The sequence below is a fragment of the Diplotaxodon limnothrissa genome, linkage group LG23, assembly GCF_057381915.1.
Source record: "Diplotaxodon limnothrissa isolate DT_005_m linkage group LG23, D_limnothrissa_male_GT1.1, whole genome shotgun sequence".
Classification (NCBI taxonomy): domain Eukaryota; kingdom Metazoa; phylum Chordata; class Actinopteri; order Cichliformes; family Cichlidae; genus Diplotaxodon; species Diplotaxodon limnothrissa.
The window spans coordinates 40392927-40411150 of NC_140617.1; the positions used below are offsets into that span (position 1 = coordinate 40392927).

Genomic DNA, 18224 nt, shown 5'->3' on the forward strand with positions numbered 1-18224 from the left:
GGGTTGCTCCACCAAATACGTGTATATATCTGCCCACTGGATATTTTGCCATCTACTAATGTCTTCCACTCAATCTGTAATATCACAAGGAAGTAATTTACTGGTCATCAAAGTTTATTTGCTCAGGTAGTTTTCCCCGTTTTGGGGGGATAATTGGTTGATTATCTATCTACCTATTACACTCCACTATACTTCAGTTTCCAAATTACACATGCATCCATACCTACGTCATCAAATGTTAGTAAAACAATTTGCGTGCTTATATGAAATATCCTCCTCCCTCCTTTTGCGCCTTGAGAAAGGACCTCCCCAAAACACAACATATGTAACAGTAGTGATGGGAAAATGAAGCTCGTATCACCACCAAAACACAGCACAAATCCTGCCAATGATTCCATTTTTTTTTTAAACTGCAGCAAAACCGCCATAAGTCCTTGGCGAAAAAGGTGAAAAATAGGGCTTTAGGATTGAGGGTGTAACTATTGCACCTATTGTAACTATTAAATATTGTGCACTTGTGCTTTAGATGGAGAAGTTGTACAGCGAGATATCCACAGGCAGGAGTGATTTCCTGTGTCATTCAGCGGTGTATTTGGGTAATCTCAGTCTATCGCCGTACGTGCTCCTGGGACTGGCCACTATGTCATGGAGTGGGTGGGGTGTATTCTCCGGCATTGCCATTAACCTGCCAGTTCAGGTTATTGTTTCATTTCTCATCTCTGTTCGCCTGTGTTTTTGTTTTGTGGTAGTTATCAGCCTAAAGAAACGCTTCTTTAGTTTTGTCTCCCGTGTGTTCTGCTTTTGGGTCCCCTCCTCAAACACACCAGCCATTCCAGCCATGACAACCTCTTAATTTCAAATTAATTAAACCAGTTAAACCATATCCAAACTTTATTTATTTTGGACAGCCTGTATAATTATTTGACTTAATAAAATGTTATTTATACATTTTGTTATTAAAGTCAAAGAAGGAAGTGGAACACAAAGAGTATTTTTGCTGTGTTTTATATCTATTTGACCCTTAGTGACCTAAACAATCAGTGGCTTCTAACTGTAACCATCACATCTAAATGACAGTTGTACAGGGGGTTGCTAAAGACTCAGAGTTATCCATTATTAGTAGAGCCCAGCTTATATCAGTCAATGTTAGCTATTTGCCAATATAACAGAACTGCCATTTATTATGAAAAGAAAGTTTAAGAAGCAAAGGAGAAGCAGCAGAAATACCCTTCAACCATGTTGTGAGTATTGATGTTGGATAATTCATCCATCATCTATTGTGTTGGCAACTTCCCAGCCAGTTGATCCAAGTGAGTAATCCACAACCTGATTATATTTAAAACTGCATTTCCATATTATCTTAGTAAGGACTCGCATGTATCTAGACTTAACAAACATTAGGGAAATTGTTTTATGTTTCATGTGTCAGAAAGAAAAAATACCGGTTAATATATTGGATTTTAAAAATCAGGAAATATTGGTATTGGTATCTGTCTTGAAGTCAAAGGAGCTTGCAAAGAAAAGCGTCTGGACTTCTTTAAGTTACTTGAAGACGTTTCACCTCTCATCCGAGAAGCTTCTTCAGTTCTAAGGTCAAATGGTGGAGAGTCCCAGATATAAACCTAGTGGGAGTAACCCCCCACAGAGGGACAAAAGGACCCCCTGATGATCCTCTAATCGCCTGAGCCAAGGTGTGAAACTGGGTGTGGGTCCCAATCAGCCAGAGTTTCGGGTGTGTTCATTGTGAAACCTGGCCCCACCTTATCATGCGAATTCCTGAGGTCAGATGGCCCAGGATGTGAGTGGGCGTTAAGGCGTCTGGGAAGGGATCTCAAAACTGGATTATAGATGGCAGAGAGTTGGTGTCGTAAACCACCGCCTCTGTTCAAAGATGGTCGCTCACAGTGGACATAGATGGCTTCTTTCACTCCTCTTTCAAACCATCTGTCCTCTCTGTCCAAAATGTGAACATTGGCATCCTCGAAAGAGTGTCCTTTATCCTTAAGATGCAGATGGACTGCTGAGTCTTGTCCTGTGGAGGTGGCTCTTCTGTGTTGTGCCATGCGCTTGTGAAGTGGCTGTTTGGTCTCTCCAATGTAGAGGTCTGAACATTCCTCGCTGCACTGTACAGTATACACCACATTGTTAAGTTTGTGTTTTGGCGTTTTGTCTTTCAGGTGAACCAGTTTCTGTCTGAGCGTGTTGCTGGGTCTGAAATGCACTGGGATGTCATGCTTGGAGAAAACTCTCCTGAGTTTTTCTGATACACCGGCTACATAGGGGATGACAATCATTGTCACGCTCAGACAAAAACTGGTTCACCCGAAAGACAAAACGCCAAAACACAGACTTAACAATGTGGTGTATGCTGTACAGTGCGCACACACACACACACACACACACACACACACACACACACACACACACACACACACACACACACACACACCAGTAGGTGAATTATCTAAATTGGAAAAGTAAGTTGCAGTACACGAGTGAAAAGAACTCCTTGTTTGTGAGTAAGGTAAGGATGGGTCTGACATTATTCTGTTATTATTCCCATATATATCTGTTCAATTTCATACTTAGATGTAATATAACAAATGTTGTGCTGAGTACATTGACGTCACTCTGAATAAGCCGAGCACCTACCTTCCTCCTCTAAAATTGGTCTAATCAAAGTGAGGCGCTACTTCAGATCCGGCTTAAAAGCAGTCATTGTCATGTCGAGCTACAGTGCAGGAAGTGGAAAATACACTGTCCTTACTGTACGGTCCGGTATGACAGGAAATAACTTTTAGGAAGCCACTGACGTCTTTTTTGCCTCAATGAAAAGTTTGATTGCCACCTCGTCTCTCCTGAACTAGAAGCTGGAGCACATGTGGCACTTCCTGTTTGGCCCCGAGGAAGATGATTTCCCACCCTGTCGGCTTCAGTGCAGCACAAAGGAAATGATTATCCCCTAATTATAGATGGTTGAGAAGAAAATTGTCTGTCTCTGTAATCTTGATAATAGCATAATGTGTCACCAGCCCAAACAACTGGTCACAGTGATGTTTTGACTTTTTTTCCCCCCTCTCAAATTACAGCTAATAGAAAATCACACAGTTATGGGGGAGATGTCACCTTCAGTGTGAATGTCTAAAATGAAAGCGATGCCTACTTTCTTCCTCTTCTTCTTCTTCTTTTTTTACCTGCTTGTTTTTACATGTCTTGCCGTCACATCATTACAGCTTAAAAGAAACATCTGGAAGGCATTATGAATCATCGCTGCTCGATGTGGGTGGCATTTCCGAGAACTAAATTACCTTCATCCTCTTGCCACCCTTGGTTGCTTGTAAAAGTTTGTTTAAATTATGGCAAATTTGATCCAGTTTTCCCAACTGCAGAGGAAACTGCATTCATATTTTGAGGATCTAAACCCATTATGGCCAAAAGAGGACTTCAGTAGGCCCGTGCAGTAAGTGCAATATGTGTGCAAGCACAGATATGAAAATGTTCATAGTCCTCTAGATAAATTCATGCAATAAACTCTACAGTTTAAGTCAAATTGTTACAGATTACTTCTGAAATCAGGACTGGAGTTTGCACATTTTTTCTTTGGCATGTAGTGATATGTTTCCATCCACGCCTTTTTTTTGTGACTTAATATATCAGCTATAAAAATGTCTGGAGTGTCTTGAATATATAATATGAAACTATTTTATTTCTGCTCTCTACATCCACTAACCAAAAAAAAGCATGCTTGAGGTTGGGGGTATATTAGTGTTCACATCCTGTCATGCCACTGCTAGCATCTGGCCACATGTCTCTTCGCACTGCTGCAGAGTGATGTGGATGGTGCGTAGTTTGGTGGAAAGGAAAACTGGATCTGAGGTTTCCATATGTATTTTTAACACATACGACCAGTGCCATTTAGCTCCATTGTATTCAAGTGTAGGGCGGCACGGTAGACCATCACCTCAAACTGGTACACATTTTAGATCAGGGGTGTCAAATGCAAGATTTGGCCCAGCACTCCAATCTGGCCCACTGAGGAGCTCTTGAAAACTTGATTTGGGACTTCTTCTTTTTTTTTCTACTGATAAAGGCCTCCCCAGTGGCCATTCATAGTACATCAAGGTGAGTTCAGGATTTCATTAGAAAGCTGAGACGTGCAGTTGATGTTGCACTTCTTTCTCTGTGGTGAAGTCAGCAGAAAAGGACAACTGTTGTGTCTGACCAAATTTCCTAGCACAGTGGGGGGTGCATGGGGGTGGTGGACTTACCCTTTTGGCTAAAGGTGCAATAATGTCCCTCCCCTATATATACTGCCTTTACTCTGCCATGTGATCAGATATATATAATCCCTTAAATAAATAATAAATAATCTTTTCTGCTGTCATGGCCATAATTTTTCCTGCACACAATACTCAGGAGGCAGAGGCCTTGAAACACAGACCAGATTTAATCAGAATCAGAATCAGAAAGACTTTATTTATCCCCAGGGGGCAATTAACATACAATAGAGGTAGATAGAAGACAAGGATAATAAGAACAGGCAATAAGAGTGAGATATACACAGAATATCCAGTATATACAGTTTTAAAATTAATGGCTCTCTGTACCTATAATGCGCCCCCTACCCCTGAGTTTGAGGGGCTGTGCAACTTTTTGTGTTCCCCTGTCCCTGACACTGGTCTAAGCGTGTGTGATTCGTGTTGTTTGGCTTGCTGTAAAAAAAAATCCCCTGAGTGTTGTCAGGCAGGTGTGAAGCGGTGTATCGTGCCGCCGTGGGTCATTATCCTCTTTTATCTCAATAGAGGTCGCGATGTGACGGCAGCACGAGAAGCTGCGGCCTGAGATGAGTGGAGGACAAGCGTGTGCGCGAGCACGTCGAAACACGTGCACCTTTCTCTCTCCGCGCCAGGCTGACGGTCACAACGAAGATAAAACAGGAGCCCAGACAGTGCCTTCAAAGTAAAAGCACCAGTGGCTGTAAAATTCATTGTATACCAATATTTTAACTACATCTCATTCCTACTCAACTCTTACCACAGCGTGAACACCTGAGTTGCTATAGTTACCAGACATTTGAACCATAAACTACTAAAATTCAGTAGTGATGATTTGTATGGATACGTGCTATAGAGTCAAAACAAGTCTTAAAGTGCGTAGGTTGACAGTATAGGTCTACATTCTATTAGTGGCACATGACTAGCACAGGGTTGGACCATGTTTTGTCTTTAGAACTGCCTTAATTGTTCATGAATCAAATCTCCAGTCTCCAAATCCCTAATGTGCCCGATTGAGTTGATACTTGGTGACTGCGGGGGTCAGTGAGTGCAGTGAACTCATTGCTCTCTTTAGGCCATTCTCTGTAAACCCTATAGAGGGTTGCATGGGAAAATCCCACCAGATCAGCAGTTTTTTAGAATATCATACAAAGCATGCAAATACCAACAACCCTGTCATGTTCAAAGTCACCTTTCTCAGTTTGAGCTTCAGCAGGTCATCTTTCAAAGTGAAAATTGCAGAAAATGTTGTTAATTATGGCAATATTTTCAATAAAATGCATGGCTATTCCTGGTTTGGTGATGCTAGCCTTAGACAGGAGTCAGAATTAACTGAAAATGAAAGTAATTATTAGAGGCATGTGAAATGATCCAAACATTGATAGTATTGATACCAATGCTGGTACTAGTATTGGATCGATACTATCGCGATAGGATCGATACTTTGTTTCTATCCTCTCAGTTCAGTATGAAGCGCACTGAATTGTGTTAAAATAGTTATTTTTTGTTGCAACATCCATCTTTTATTTATAGCCTATAGCACATTTAAATAACAGAGCGGACCCAAAGTGCTTCAGGGACAAGCGCATTTTAATTCCAGCTCTTTCAAAATACAAAAAAAGCTGAAAGTTGTGTTTTATTGTTGTAACTAATTATCATGGAAAATAATCATCTCATAAATCATGACACACTGCTCTCCCCTGCTTAAGCTGCCTTTATAAGTTAAAACTATGGGTATCGGTATTGATATCTGGAATACGGGCCTTGTATTGAACTGGTAACTAATTATAGAGCTAGAAAAAAGCTTGTATCATGAAGACAGAAAATAGGCCTAATAATGTTGTTTCACTCAAAAACAACAACAAAACTCAAAGGCTTTATGCCTTTATTCTGAAATCTTTAATTTTTTATATGATAGTACACTCAATGCATATGGAAAAAATAAGATATATTTCTTTTTGAAATGTATTTTTCTTAAGACCTCTCGAGCTAATTAATACTTTCGCGTGAAACGTTTTTAAATGATAAAAATCGTATTTTAATATTAACAACCACTTTCTGTTGTCTGGCAGAAGTGAGATAAAAGGGTGTCTTCCACTTGGGCTTATGGTTTTAGCTTGATTTTTTATATATATACTTCGGGTGAAGAAAAATCTAAATAAATAAACAAATAAAAATAAAAACCATCCATTAATTTTATTTTGAAAGTCTCGGCCAGAAGCTTTTATATATAGCCCGTATCCCTCTGTAATTTGAGAAAAGGGGGGACGGCAGGAGGGAGGGCAGGACAATAAAAAAAAAAAAAAACAACCTTGGCGATCAGTCGGAGGTGTGAGAACGAGACCCAGCAGGACAGGAAAAGACGCTCACACGTGGAGGAACAAACCGAGCGCTTAAACAAGTAGCCTACCCAACTAACTGCTGTCTGTTTCGGGGGGAATGAAGGGATAAGGCAATGCTACTGGGAGAGCCGTATAGGTGAGGAGACCAGGCAGTGTAAATGAGCGCTTTTTGTTATATTTTGTGATTGAGAAAGTAAGAGCAGAGAGGGAGGAAAGTGGGCACCCGGTGAGTGAAGATTATGGAAACCCTCTGGAGGAGGAGGACGCAGGCGGTGAGATGGAAGTGGAACTCGCTGCTGCTCTGTTTATTCACCGGTGAGTTTCTGCTTTAATCGTTTAAAACACTTTCATCTCCCAGTCACCTTTAAGGTGGCTGTAGTGGCTCTTCCAGCCGTACAAATAAGCCACTGGACAAGCGCAATGAAACGTTTGGAAAGGAAGGAAACGTGTTTAATATATAAGCACATTTGGGGGGATGGTTGTTTGTTTGTTTTTTGTAGAGATTTTCAAAATCCGAGAACAGTCAGGACTTGAAAACTGCTAAAACTTCTCATCTTGAGTTAAAGTGTGCCTTACAAGGCTGCTGTGGTTGGGGGCAGGGGAGAGGACTGGCTGGAGGGGTTGGTGTATGTATTTGAGAGCAAAAAAGAAAAGAGGTGGGGGTGAAGGACATGGTCCCATTGTCTCCCAGCGTGTGGAGAGACAGGAGCCAGGACCTCAAGAGGGACCACCCAGATTGAGCACACCAGAGGTCTGCAAAAAAAACCAAAAATGGGACCTCCTATTGATTTGACATGGAAGTATTTGATTCAGGGAGGTAGTGTGTAATTAAAAGGATGTGTCACCACTGCAGAGACAGCATCTATTAAACTAAGATAAATAAATAAATAAAGGCTTAACTGATTTGGAAATCCACACTTTCACTGCACACGCCCCTGCCACCCCACCCTGCCCAATTTTCATATTACGTTTTTATGACATACCTCCATCTGTAGTAATGTAAAGCCACCCCTCTCTCATCTACTTTCTTTGCCTCCGTTTGAACCCATGTGTGGAAATATGTGTGTATATTCCCCTTGGGCAAACACAGTCTGAGTGTGAGTGACTGCTGAGAGAAAGCAGAGCCGGGTGTACACACATGCTTGTTTTTTCTTCCTTTCTTTTCCTTTTTTTTTCTGCATTGTCCTTCATCTGAATCACGTCCCCGGCGCGCTCTTGGTTGTGAAAGGCTCCCGACCTTCTGCGCGAAAAAGCTGCAAATATCGCAGAGAGCCTTCGGGACGAAAAGGGCTGGTGTCGTGGCAGCAGGTTGAGACGAGTATACAGAGAGGCACAGCTGTGTGCACAATGCTTTTTAGCTGAGCCCTGGGAGGGGGGGTTAATAAAGCACATTAGTCAAACACACACACTAAAAGAGATCCTGCCAGTGTCACTCACTCAAATGGGTGTTAAATTCTCGTTGTGGATCATGAATTGCGTCGGCGCAGAAGGAGAAAAGCACTGAAACCATCTTAATTTGATCCATCACGCATACACAAACACTTGTACTGTATCTTATTCTAATGGTCTCCCACTCAAAGGGTAATTAATTCAGCTGGTGGGTTGCTGAGGCTCACGAGCGTGTGCTAATTTGAGAGCCACAGTCATGAGTTTAAGAGCTTGGGGAGGGAAAAAAAAGGGTGACTGGACCTCCCATCCGAGAGGCTTCCTCAGTTCTAAAAACAAAAAAGGTGGAGAGACCTGCGTATTTAAACCCTAGTGGAGGTTGTCCCCTTTGGACACCCACTATTGATCATCACATCACAAGACTGCCATGAGCGTGACGACTGAGAGCCTAAACAGTTCTTGAGGACTCTTAAAGTTTGCCTGAACTCCAGCAATGTGGCTTTTCTCAAAGCTGAGGGGCTCGTAGGAAATAGGTACTTAAGGTAATAGCTAAAAAACTAATTTTAGAGGTTGAGACATCTTCGGTGAACTCCCCAAAACACTGGAGTCTAGGCTGCCTATAATAAGACCAATCTTTATGCTTCATTTGTACTAAATGCATTTTTCTAGCAATTTGCAGTCTCTGAGTCAGAGCCTGATGGTCCACAGAGATTTCAGTTTTCTTCTTGATTTTTTTATCAGTTTTGGTAAAGGCTCGGTTTTATCTCCCGGAGCTTGAATACAGTGGAAAAACAGCTGAGGTGGGGAAAAAAGGTTTGCAAGTGGCTTAAGTGTGTAAAAGATCTACTTCTATCCGGTCGAAGTCATGGCAGCCTCGACAGAAAGAGCTGCTAAGCTAGGGGCGTGCTATTATTACTGATAAACTGCATTGTTTGGTGCTTATTCTCAAATCTCTTGTTCAAGTGCAGAGCCAGTTCTGCTTCAGTTCCTTTTAAAAACCATCCCTCATTTGATCACTTCTGAGAACTGAGCCTTGTGTCCCTTAGTGGTTGCCTAGTGCCGCATTGCCTGGGTGTTGCATACCTGTACACAGGCTACACAATGGAACGCAGCATTGGAAGAAGTTTGTGTAATTTTGGTGGGAAGAAACCGAGAGTGGACTGAATATGGATCTGTGAAATCAGCTGTGAGCTCTCAAACAGAAAACCACAACAGCGGTTTCATCTTTCTTTCTTTTTTTAATGCTGCACAATATAGGTGATTAATACAAAAATATTGCCTCACACAGTTTTGGGACAACAACTTTGTGGTGGTGCCGGTTCCAGATTAGGCACCAGACTACACCCAGAGTCAGTGGAGAAGAGTCGATGGTGTCCACCGTGTCCAAATGCCTCACCAAGATTTAATGCCAGATACTCTCCATGACGCAGCTCTTCCCATTTATCCAGGCTTGGGACTGGTGAAGTACCAAAAGGGATTGCCTGTATTTAAACCGTTGTAAATGACTTGTTGTCTTATAATATGTCAAACATAGATGTCATGAAGGATATCAAGTCATTTTAAGCTAATCAAAAGATTCTTGTCATCAGGTAGAAGCTGCAGAAACCACTGAATTGATTTTAATGTAGGTACAGTAACGCAGCGTCATAAAAACACTTACAAAATAGGTCATTTCTTTATTTTACATATAGTTTATTAACCAGTGGCTGGGTTATATTCAAGCCCATGGAATAAGCTTTAAAAACCTTAACCTTAAGACAAGGAAGGTTCTGGTATCCTAACACGATCTAAATTTAATATTACTGGTACGTCATCACATGAAAAGTGTTATGTTTTTTTGCTGTGTCACAGATTTGTCTGTCATCCTACATCAGCCTACAGTGTTTGATTCAGCCGGTGGGACACGTGGGCTGTTTTGCCACCTCGGTCCAGCCTGCGTGTGGGAAAATAAACCGTGCACATGTAGTTTTCAACGGTGAAACCCTGAACGGCACGTGGCCTTGCTGTTTTATGCCATCAGGAGGTTCTTCTTTCATAGGCCATTGTGACATTTTTCTTTGTAATTGAAGACTGAATTAAAATGTTTTTTGTCCCCGCTGGCTGTTATTAAGAAACGTGATGGAGGCAAGCAGGGCTGGCTGAGTGCACTGAAATAAAACCCTAATGTGTGTGTTTCTCTTTTTCTTTTTCCCCTGAATGCTCCGCAGGTGCATTTAACGCAGGCAGTGCCTTTAAATCAGTCTTGAAATATAAATAGAAGCTGCCAGTTGGAGGTTGTGTACTTAGGGGTTAGTTCATAAGAGGTTTCATTATAGTGTTGAAGTTTTTTTTTTTTTTTTTTTTTTTCTTTTTCGTGATGGGAAAGGATCAAAAAGTGTTGGCAAGATCTGAATGAAGAAGTTTTTGAAGTGTACACTGGCAGCTTAACACCTTGACAATGCTCTGTGACTTTTTATTTCCACTATTTCATCGAAGGAACTATCTCTCAGGCTTCACCTTTTTGTCCACTCGCACTTCTTTGGCTCCACAAACCTATGACATCCTGCATTAGCAGTCTGTAACCAGTGTGTGGTTGCTTTTGTGTGTGTTACAGGTGGCAGCGAGGCCCAGTGTGAGGGCTGCGTAGAGTACTGCTGCGATGGGTCGCCGCCTTTCTGCTGTTCCTACTACGCCTATGTGGGAGACGTCCTCTCGTAAGTAGAGGTGGGGGATTAATCCAAATATCGATACTAATGGTATTGGTACTGGATCGATACTAGCCCAGCAGGATCGATACTTTGTATTTACTTGATATCGGATCGATACCACAATTTACAGTATCACGTCACCCCACATACACAGGAAGCAATCCAGAGATATCAAAGACAGTGTTTTTGTTGGAGTTTCCTCAAGTTTTAAGGTCCTGATTTCTGTAAAGGCAAAAATATCTAGCAGTGGTGTTAAGACTGCCATCATCCTTTCCCTTTTTGTGTCTAAATATAGCTGATAACAAAATGCAGGTGTAGCCGCTGGCAAATCTGTTTGTCAGACACTTTCATCATAAATGAAGGACTGACCCGAGGTCCCGGTGTAGCTGTCCAGCCTTTAACAGCCTTGGTTGCCGGGAAGCCGCAATTATATCCCATCAGTTCACGGTCACATTACATGTATTGTGTCGGATCCTACTGGAAATAAGAGAACGCATTATCCGATGTCTGTGTTTACTGTTTTGTTGTTTTAGTTTTTCTTTTCTTTTGCTGTCACCATAAAACTAAGAGTGGAAGGAAGAGCTTGACGTGCTTAGGTAGTTTGGTGCTAAAAGCGTAAAAAGGAGGTCAATGATTTAATCTGCTCAGAGTCAGTAAATGCTGGCTAAGAAAGCCCTCAGTATTTGAATCTCTGACTGGAATCTGTGGAGTGTGGAGGTTATTTAAAGGAGAGAGAATTCATTCAGGTCAGAGCTATTCAGAAGACATTCAGTTGATCTGCACAGCACAGCTGCTTTAGCGCATACAAGGGGACCTGAGGGCTTTTCCTATATTTTTATGGCCAGTTTTAAATCATGTCACTGCATGTGCAAATAGTCCCCGCAAGTGAAGGGCGGGCTTCAGACAAAAAATAATAATAATTGGCAGTTTTAAAAAAATATTTGGCTCCATGTGATGTCAGTGAGAGCAGATATCCCTAATATGGTCAGCCCAGTTCAGATCTTTTGTTAATGAGGGGCAGCCGATCAGAAGTACATTGGCTTAAAGTGAGGGTTTAACATGTCCCCTTTAGCTCTGCAATAGACTGGTGGCCTGCTCAGGCTGCATCCAAGCTCTCATTAGGCTCCAGCCCCCCGACAACCCTTAAGACAATGGAGGATGGATGTAGGTCTCCTTTAACATATCTTTCAGACCTTTAAAGTCTTAGCATGCCTTTTGTCCGGTCTTTCTCCCCTCACCTCCAACTCATCACGACAGATGGCTGTCCATCCCTGAGCCTAGCTTGTTGCAGGTTCCTGTTAAAATTGAGTTTTTTCTTTCCTGCTGTCACCAAGTGCTTGCACATAGGGGGTCATCTGATTTTTGTGGTTTTTCTAGTTTTTTTTTTGTTTTGTTTTGTTTTTTTATCTTCCAAGATAAAGCGCCTTGAGGCAACTGTTGTTCTTATTTGGTGCTATATAAATAAAACTGAATTGAAATTGAATTCATGGTAATTGTAAAAAAGTAACTGTATCCTTCTTTTTTTTTTTTCTTTTTTTTTTTTTCCTCCATCTTATGTGTATATTTGTACCAATTCTATCTGATAACCTTTTAAGGCTTGATTATATTCAGAATTTGCAAAGCAGCCTTGGCTGACATGTTGACTCATGCTGACCACGAAGATGTAACAAACCTGTCAGCGATGAGTCCTTTTTCTATTTTCCAGTGCCAGTTCACAAGATCTTCTGCAGTCACATGGTCACAGGCACACGCATATCACACACAGCTGAGTTACATCAGATGCTGCAGTTTATCTCCATGGCAGCACCTTAGAAATATTGGGTAGCATGTCTGTTGGAGACAGCTGCCTCCTTTCTCACGTGTGTGTGTGTGTGTGTGTGTGTGTGTGTGTGTGTGTGTTTTTTCCAGGGGCACTGCCATCTCTGGTATTGTTTTTGGTGTGGTGTTTTTGATGGGGGCCGTGGCAGCCTTATTCCTGTGCGTGTGCATGTGCATGAAGAACGGGCGTGGTGCACGGGTTGGCGTGTTCAGCACCTCCTATAACATCAGCACTGTGACCCAGGGCTATCCAGGTGGGACAATATACACAACCACACAACTTGATGTGTCCTATACCATGTCTATGTTATATATATTTTAAAATACATGAAGTTAATTGGATTTTAACTGCATACAAGGGGCAAGAGAATTAGATATTTACTCTTTAAGACAGAAAGATTTATCAATAGGTCAATATTGTCATCTATCATCATTTTCATCAAATGGTAGAAAGTAAAGCAGAGAGGAGAAACACCTTTCAACTATGTCACAAGTGTTGCTCTCAGGCGTGCTCTCCACCAGAGGGCAATGTTTGTGTATACCGGGAAAACAAACAGGCATTTGCTTAGGTAAATGTCAATTTGTGTCTGCACCTTCAGACTTGATATGAAGGATCATAATATTGTTTTATCAAAGTGAAAACGTAAAGGAAAGGGACATGTTATTAAAATGTCATCTTCTTCCTTCTCGCCTAAAGCCGCATCTCCAGAACTGAAATCATGTGCATAAACATGCTTATGTATTACAGATATTGTCACAATTACTTACTGTCAGCAGATTAGACATGTGACCCCTCCCTTCTCTGGACAGCTGACCACGAGCCGGTGTTGTGCCACTGCGGTTTTGTTGTCTTAGTACACCCAATACAGATGAACAGTGTTCAGACTTTTCGAGGTGACTCTGGGGTAAAAACGTAAAGTACTGCAAAATATTTAATTGATCGAATCTGTTTTGAAGTCATTGCTAAGTGTTGGTATTATTTAAATATGTTATTATATAGTTTGTACAAACAGTATTAGAAACATGCTGGCTGTCTGTGGCCATTATGGGGATCTAAAGTTAATGTGTTTGTAGTATAGCGGCCACCATAACTAGTATTATCTGCCTGTATTGGTAGCGGTAAGAAAACAGAGCTTAGTTGACTACAGTCTACTGACATCTAGTGGTGAGATTTTACACACGTCAGCATTAAATCATTAAATATTGGTATCGGTCTTAAAAATCCTATATCGATCAGGCTCTACTATTGTTGAACACTGATAGCTGTAACTATTTTTTTTTTTTAAACTAAAATCATTAATTAATGTTAATGATGGGTTTGGGGTTTCAAGCTAGTTAGTTGTGATCCTATTATACTACATGTGCTGTAGGCAGTGCTGAAAGCATATTGGAGTTGGAGCATTTCTTCTGGGCAAACTATTGCCTTTTTTACACCAAAATGGTATCCCTAGTCCCGTTCTGAGTTTGCTCCATATCAGAGCTGGTCTGCTTTTCAGCGTGATTAGCACGCAGCATTTGCACCCAGAATTGGGATATTTCCCATAAGAACAACATTAGGACGCATCTTGTGGGCTGCATCTGCCGGTTCTAGATTGGGCACCGGAACAATACTATATACAGAAGCACATGTGCACTTTTAGTGTTATAACTATTAAAGGGCAATACTGAACAATAATAAAAGCGGTACAACCAAGTTAATCAAACATTTTAAGGATATTTATTAGTTAATGCTGCTCAATTGTTTGTAACAAATCTTTCATATATGAATATATTATTAGTATTAGAAGTTTATTTATACTATAGTTTATCAGGAAGCAGTCTAAGTAATTCATTTGGGTCTACATGATGACTTACGCACAAATGAGGCTGCTACACTGATTTCGGTATGGTGAAACCTTATCTACTGGCCTCAGGCGACACCTGAAAATAAAATTGAAAAAGAAAAATGAAGGGGCATATTATGTTACAAGCTCCACCGGGACCACAAACAGATTTACCATGGCCACTATTTAATCATTATAGACAAATAAGTACTTTTCTTTAAATAGCTTTCATTATCTGCTAGATTCTATGCTTGTTTTTTCTCCCTGCTCTCAGCGCTCCACATCTGATACTCTGTTCCTGCTTAAGAGGGAGAAAATGGCAACAATGTTTCCACCTTGTTCTCACAAGGTACATTGTCTGCGCATCATAGTCTGTGTTCTATGATACTCTCCAGCCTAAGGAATGCTACTTTGTTTTGTTTTTGTTTTGTTTTTTTCCTTCTGGGGCTCATTATTTATTTATCATGTTTCATTCTTCTCTGCGTATCACCTTGATGGTACACTGGCCGAGAGCTCGCCGCGCTGCCCTGCAGCTCTGATCATGTTTCATGAATACAGCACAGTGCAATGTCAGTGCATGTACTGTATAATGAACGTACGCTTGTTTCTCCATTGGGTGTGAGGAGTATTTGCTGCTATTACTTGCTTACTCCAATCCCATAAGTGAGTCACTTTCGATTGATATTCATTTTTTTATTTATTTTCCCTATCAGCACTAGTCATTTTAAAATAAAGTCCTTACTCACCACTATGTGACTGTTTGCAAGCTCTAACCTCTTAACCCCTTTTCTGTTATATCTGCAGCTTTGTTGTTCTTGTGAATAATGCAAGTTCCCTCAGTGAAATTGATAGACGGGGTCAACTAAAGTGCCTTTTTACAGTATTTCCATTTCTTCCTTCATTCAGCATGGGCACCAAAGTATGTGGTTTCTCTATGTAGCCACTAGAGGGTGCAACTGTCATGTGAAACCTGCAGTAAAATTGGGGCAGGCATCCTGAGCTTCAGTGGGCCTCATTCATATTGAATATGGAAGAAATGTGAAGCCTGCAATTATTACAGAATAACAGTTGTTTTTTGACCAGCCTGCTTACTGTCAATTTTGTTCTCACACACAGGTCCACCGCCTCCATACACCTACGACTGTGAGATGTACCCTCCATCCCTTCATCCCCCGCCCTACACCCCAACACAGCCTAGGTCAGCTAACTACTCCCCGCCGCCTCCTTACCCTGGATACACCCGAAAGTGAATCCCCGCTGCACTAAACATGCTGCCACGGCCCAGATTCGCAAACACAGAGACGGCTGTGCAAATCCGAACTCCGAAGCAGCGAGCTGGTGTTGCAATTTGGGTGTGACCACCAAAAATTTCCACACTGAAACACAAACCTAACTGGCAGGCCAGAGCACTCGGTTCAGCTTTCCTGTATTTCTGCTGCTCTGTAGTTGAGGACATGGCGGGGAAGTAATCATTTGACAAATGTGGGTCAAGCTGGCCAAAGAGCCTCAACTCATCTGATGATAGACTTAACAGTTAGCAGCCCTGCTGGCCTGCAGCTGGTACTTTTTTGCCCACTAATAACCGATATCCCTTATCCGTCCCCCACACCTGTGCACATTAAAAGCATTCAAATGATCATTTTGTCAGCACAGAGGGGAGAAAGCTCGTATCACTTGAGGCAAAGAGTCTTTCCTGGACACAGTGTAGACTTACAGAAAGTTATCAAGCCCTCATGGGTTTTTCTTGTTTGTTTTAAATCTTGAGTTATGTCAGCGTCTGAAGTGTACATTGATAATTAAGGCTGTTTTTAAATGCAGGTCTGGACCTGTCACATAAAGACTTGAATATAATTCATAATAATGCCCGTCTTAATGGCCTGGATGGCTTGTAAGGATTAATGAACTGTTTTGGTTTGTTTTGTTTTTTTTTGCTTTTTTGCTTTTATATTGTCTTACTTGAAAAAACATGTTATGAACTGTGGTCACACTGAAACAGAAACATGTCTTTCTGTTATGTTTTATGAAACTGTTGAACTGACACAGTAACGGATTCATGGTGGAATTACAGCTGAAGGCTGATTTAAAGATTTTAATCTAGAGTGACTTCAGCCATAGCACAATGAGGTCGCTTTGCCAGGCTGACTGTGAATGATGGAAAGGATTTAAACCATGTAATAAATATAGTGAGGTAAATAAAGTGCTTTGTTACTGTTTCCAATAACTGTTGTAAATAAAATGTGTTTAAAGTGTTAACTCCAGTATTCCTTTACACTATGATTAATAATACAACTTGTTTTATTGGGGTTTTTCTGTTTAATATGTTTTCCTAATAACAAAAACTCATAACAGGAATACAAATATTCACAATATAATCCAGTGACTCATAATAGCAGCATTAGTTACTCAATATAGTGAAGTAAGCTAGAAACAAGGCTAACATTAAAATAAACAGAATAATACTAATCATGACTAATACTGGGAGATTTATTTTTCTCAGTTAAACGTAATGCTTGGACTTTTTTTTTGTTTTTTGCTCTAAAATAAAAAAGGGAACATGCGCGCGCAAGTAGGCTATGTACGCGTGTGAGTAAACTCAACGTGCGCGCCGGGAAGATAGCGCGTGAGTGTGTGTGTGTGTTAATCCCACTCTGCCGTGGTCAGGTGATCCGGCGCTGAGCAGCTGTACAGCCTCGGTATCGCTCACCATCAGACAACGGGAGACACCGGCGCTGAGCAGACTCGTTTTCTCGCCTGACGCAAAGCTTTAGAAAACGGTGCGGTATAACGCTAGCCTGTAGGAGCGTTGTTTTAGCGAAAAGGCATGGGGGACCGAGTAGCTTTACTGCTGCTGGTTTTAGCGGCTTCGGCTCTGGCTGTCGAGGTAAGAGAAAAGCTTCATTTTTTTCCCTATGTGTGAGAATTTGTAGCATTTAACCCCCTCCACCATATTGTTGATGTCGGCTGAGTCAAGCGAGCTAGAGGTAGCTAAAAGGAGACCGGAAGTTGAACTGTTGTTCCTTCAAATGTAAAGCTTAGACTAGATTTGTTTAATTGTTTTTTTAAAAAAAAGAAGGAATTGAATCTTTGTAGGTAAATGTATTGTGTCTACCGATCCATCAACAACAAGTTGTTATTTCTGTCCTATAAAACTGCTCCTAACACGGTGTGTTTGAATATAAATGCGCAGTTTGTTTTGTGTTGAAGGCTGTAACCGGAAGTGTAATGTAAAACAATCAAGCTAACTTGAATGCTAAACATGAATTCTTTTGGATTCCTAAATAAAGGCGACGTTAATATTTAGTACAATTTCGCGTATCCACTGGGCTATTTCGTTACAATGCTTCACTGTCTGTTGTTAACAAGTACAATTTGAAACAAATGATGTATTCACGTAGTTTAATTTAAATACCCTCGCTTTAAGTGTAATTTAATTTCATTTACTGAGTCTTTGTGACAAAGGAGACAAGCGCCGAAACCTTTGACTTAAACCTGTAGCCTATGTGTTTCCCTTTCCCCCCCCTCACTTTGCGTTAAAACTGAGAAACTGCTCGTTTTGCTGTGATTTTAAAACGTTACAAACCGGTCAGGTTTGCCAGCGAACCATTTCCAGCCAGTGACACTGCGCAGATGGTTACGGAATCTGTTCCTGTCCAGTGGTCATCTGCGCTAATTCAATCTCGTTATACTAATCACGGTGAATAAACGTAAAAGCGTATTGTCTCATTTTCTATATCCCCGGGGCTAATTTATTGGCAGTGGGCGTGTTTTTTGTTTGTTTTGTAAGTGTAAGTAAAAACGTAGTTCTCTCACGTTGATAATAATAAAAGCTTGGGATGACGGGGCTTTAAATACAATAAAAATGTAAAAATAAAATAGCGAATATGCGAGTTTCTG

General features: G+C 41.1%; 2 protein-coding genes across 3 annotated transcripts in view; both read left to right on the top strand.

The window, feature by feature from the left end:
* The first annotated feature begins 6855 nt into the window (after positions 1-6855).
* cyyr1 (cysteine/tyrosine-rich 1) lies at positions 6856-15724 on the top strand. Its single transcript, XM_085348620.1, has 4 exons — positions 6856-6931; positions 10596-10695; positions 12598-12761; positions 15447-15724. The coding sequence occupies exons 1-4, from the start codon at positions 6856-6858 to the stop codon at positions 15578-15580; spliced, it is 474 nt and encodes a 157-aa protein (XP_085204746.1). The 3' UTR covers positions 15581-15724.
* A 1286-nt stretch (positions 15725-17010) lies between these two features.
* appa (amyloid beta (A4) precursor protein a) overlaps positions 17011-18224 on the top strand; it is a 36214-nt gene continuing 35000 nt past the window's right edge. For both annotated transcript variants that reach the window (XM_085348979.1, XM_085348980.1), the window contains exon 1: positions 17011-17211. In XM_085348979.1, coding sequence (XP_085205105.1) covers positions 17152-17211 — 60 coding nt within the window. In that variant the 5' untranslated portion in view covers positions 17011-17151. The remainder of the gene's footprint in view (positions 17212-18224) is intronic.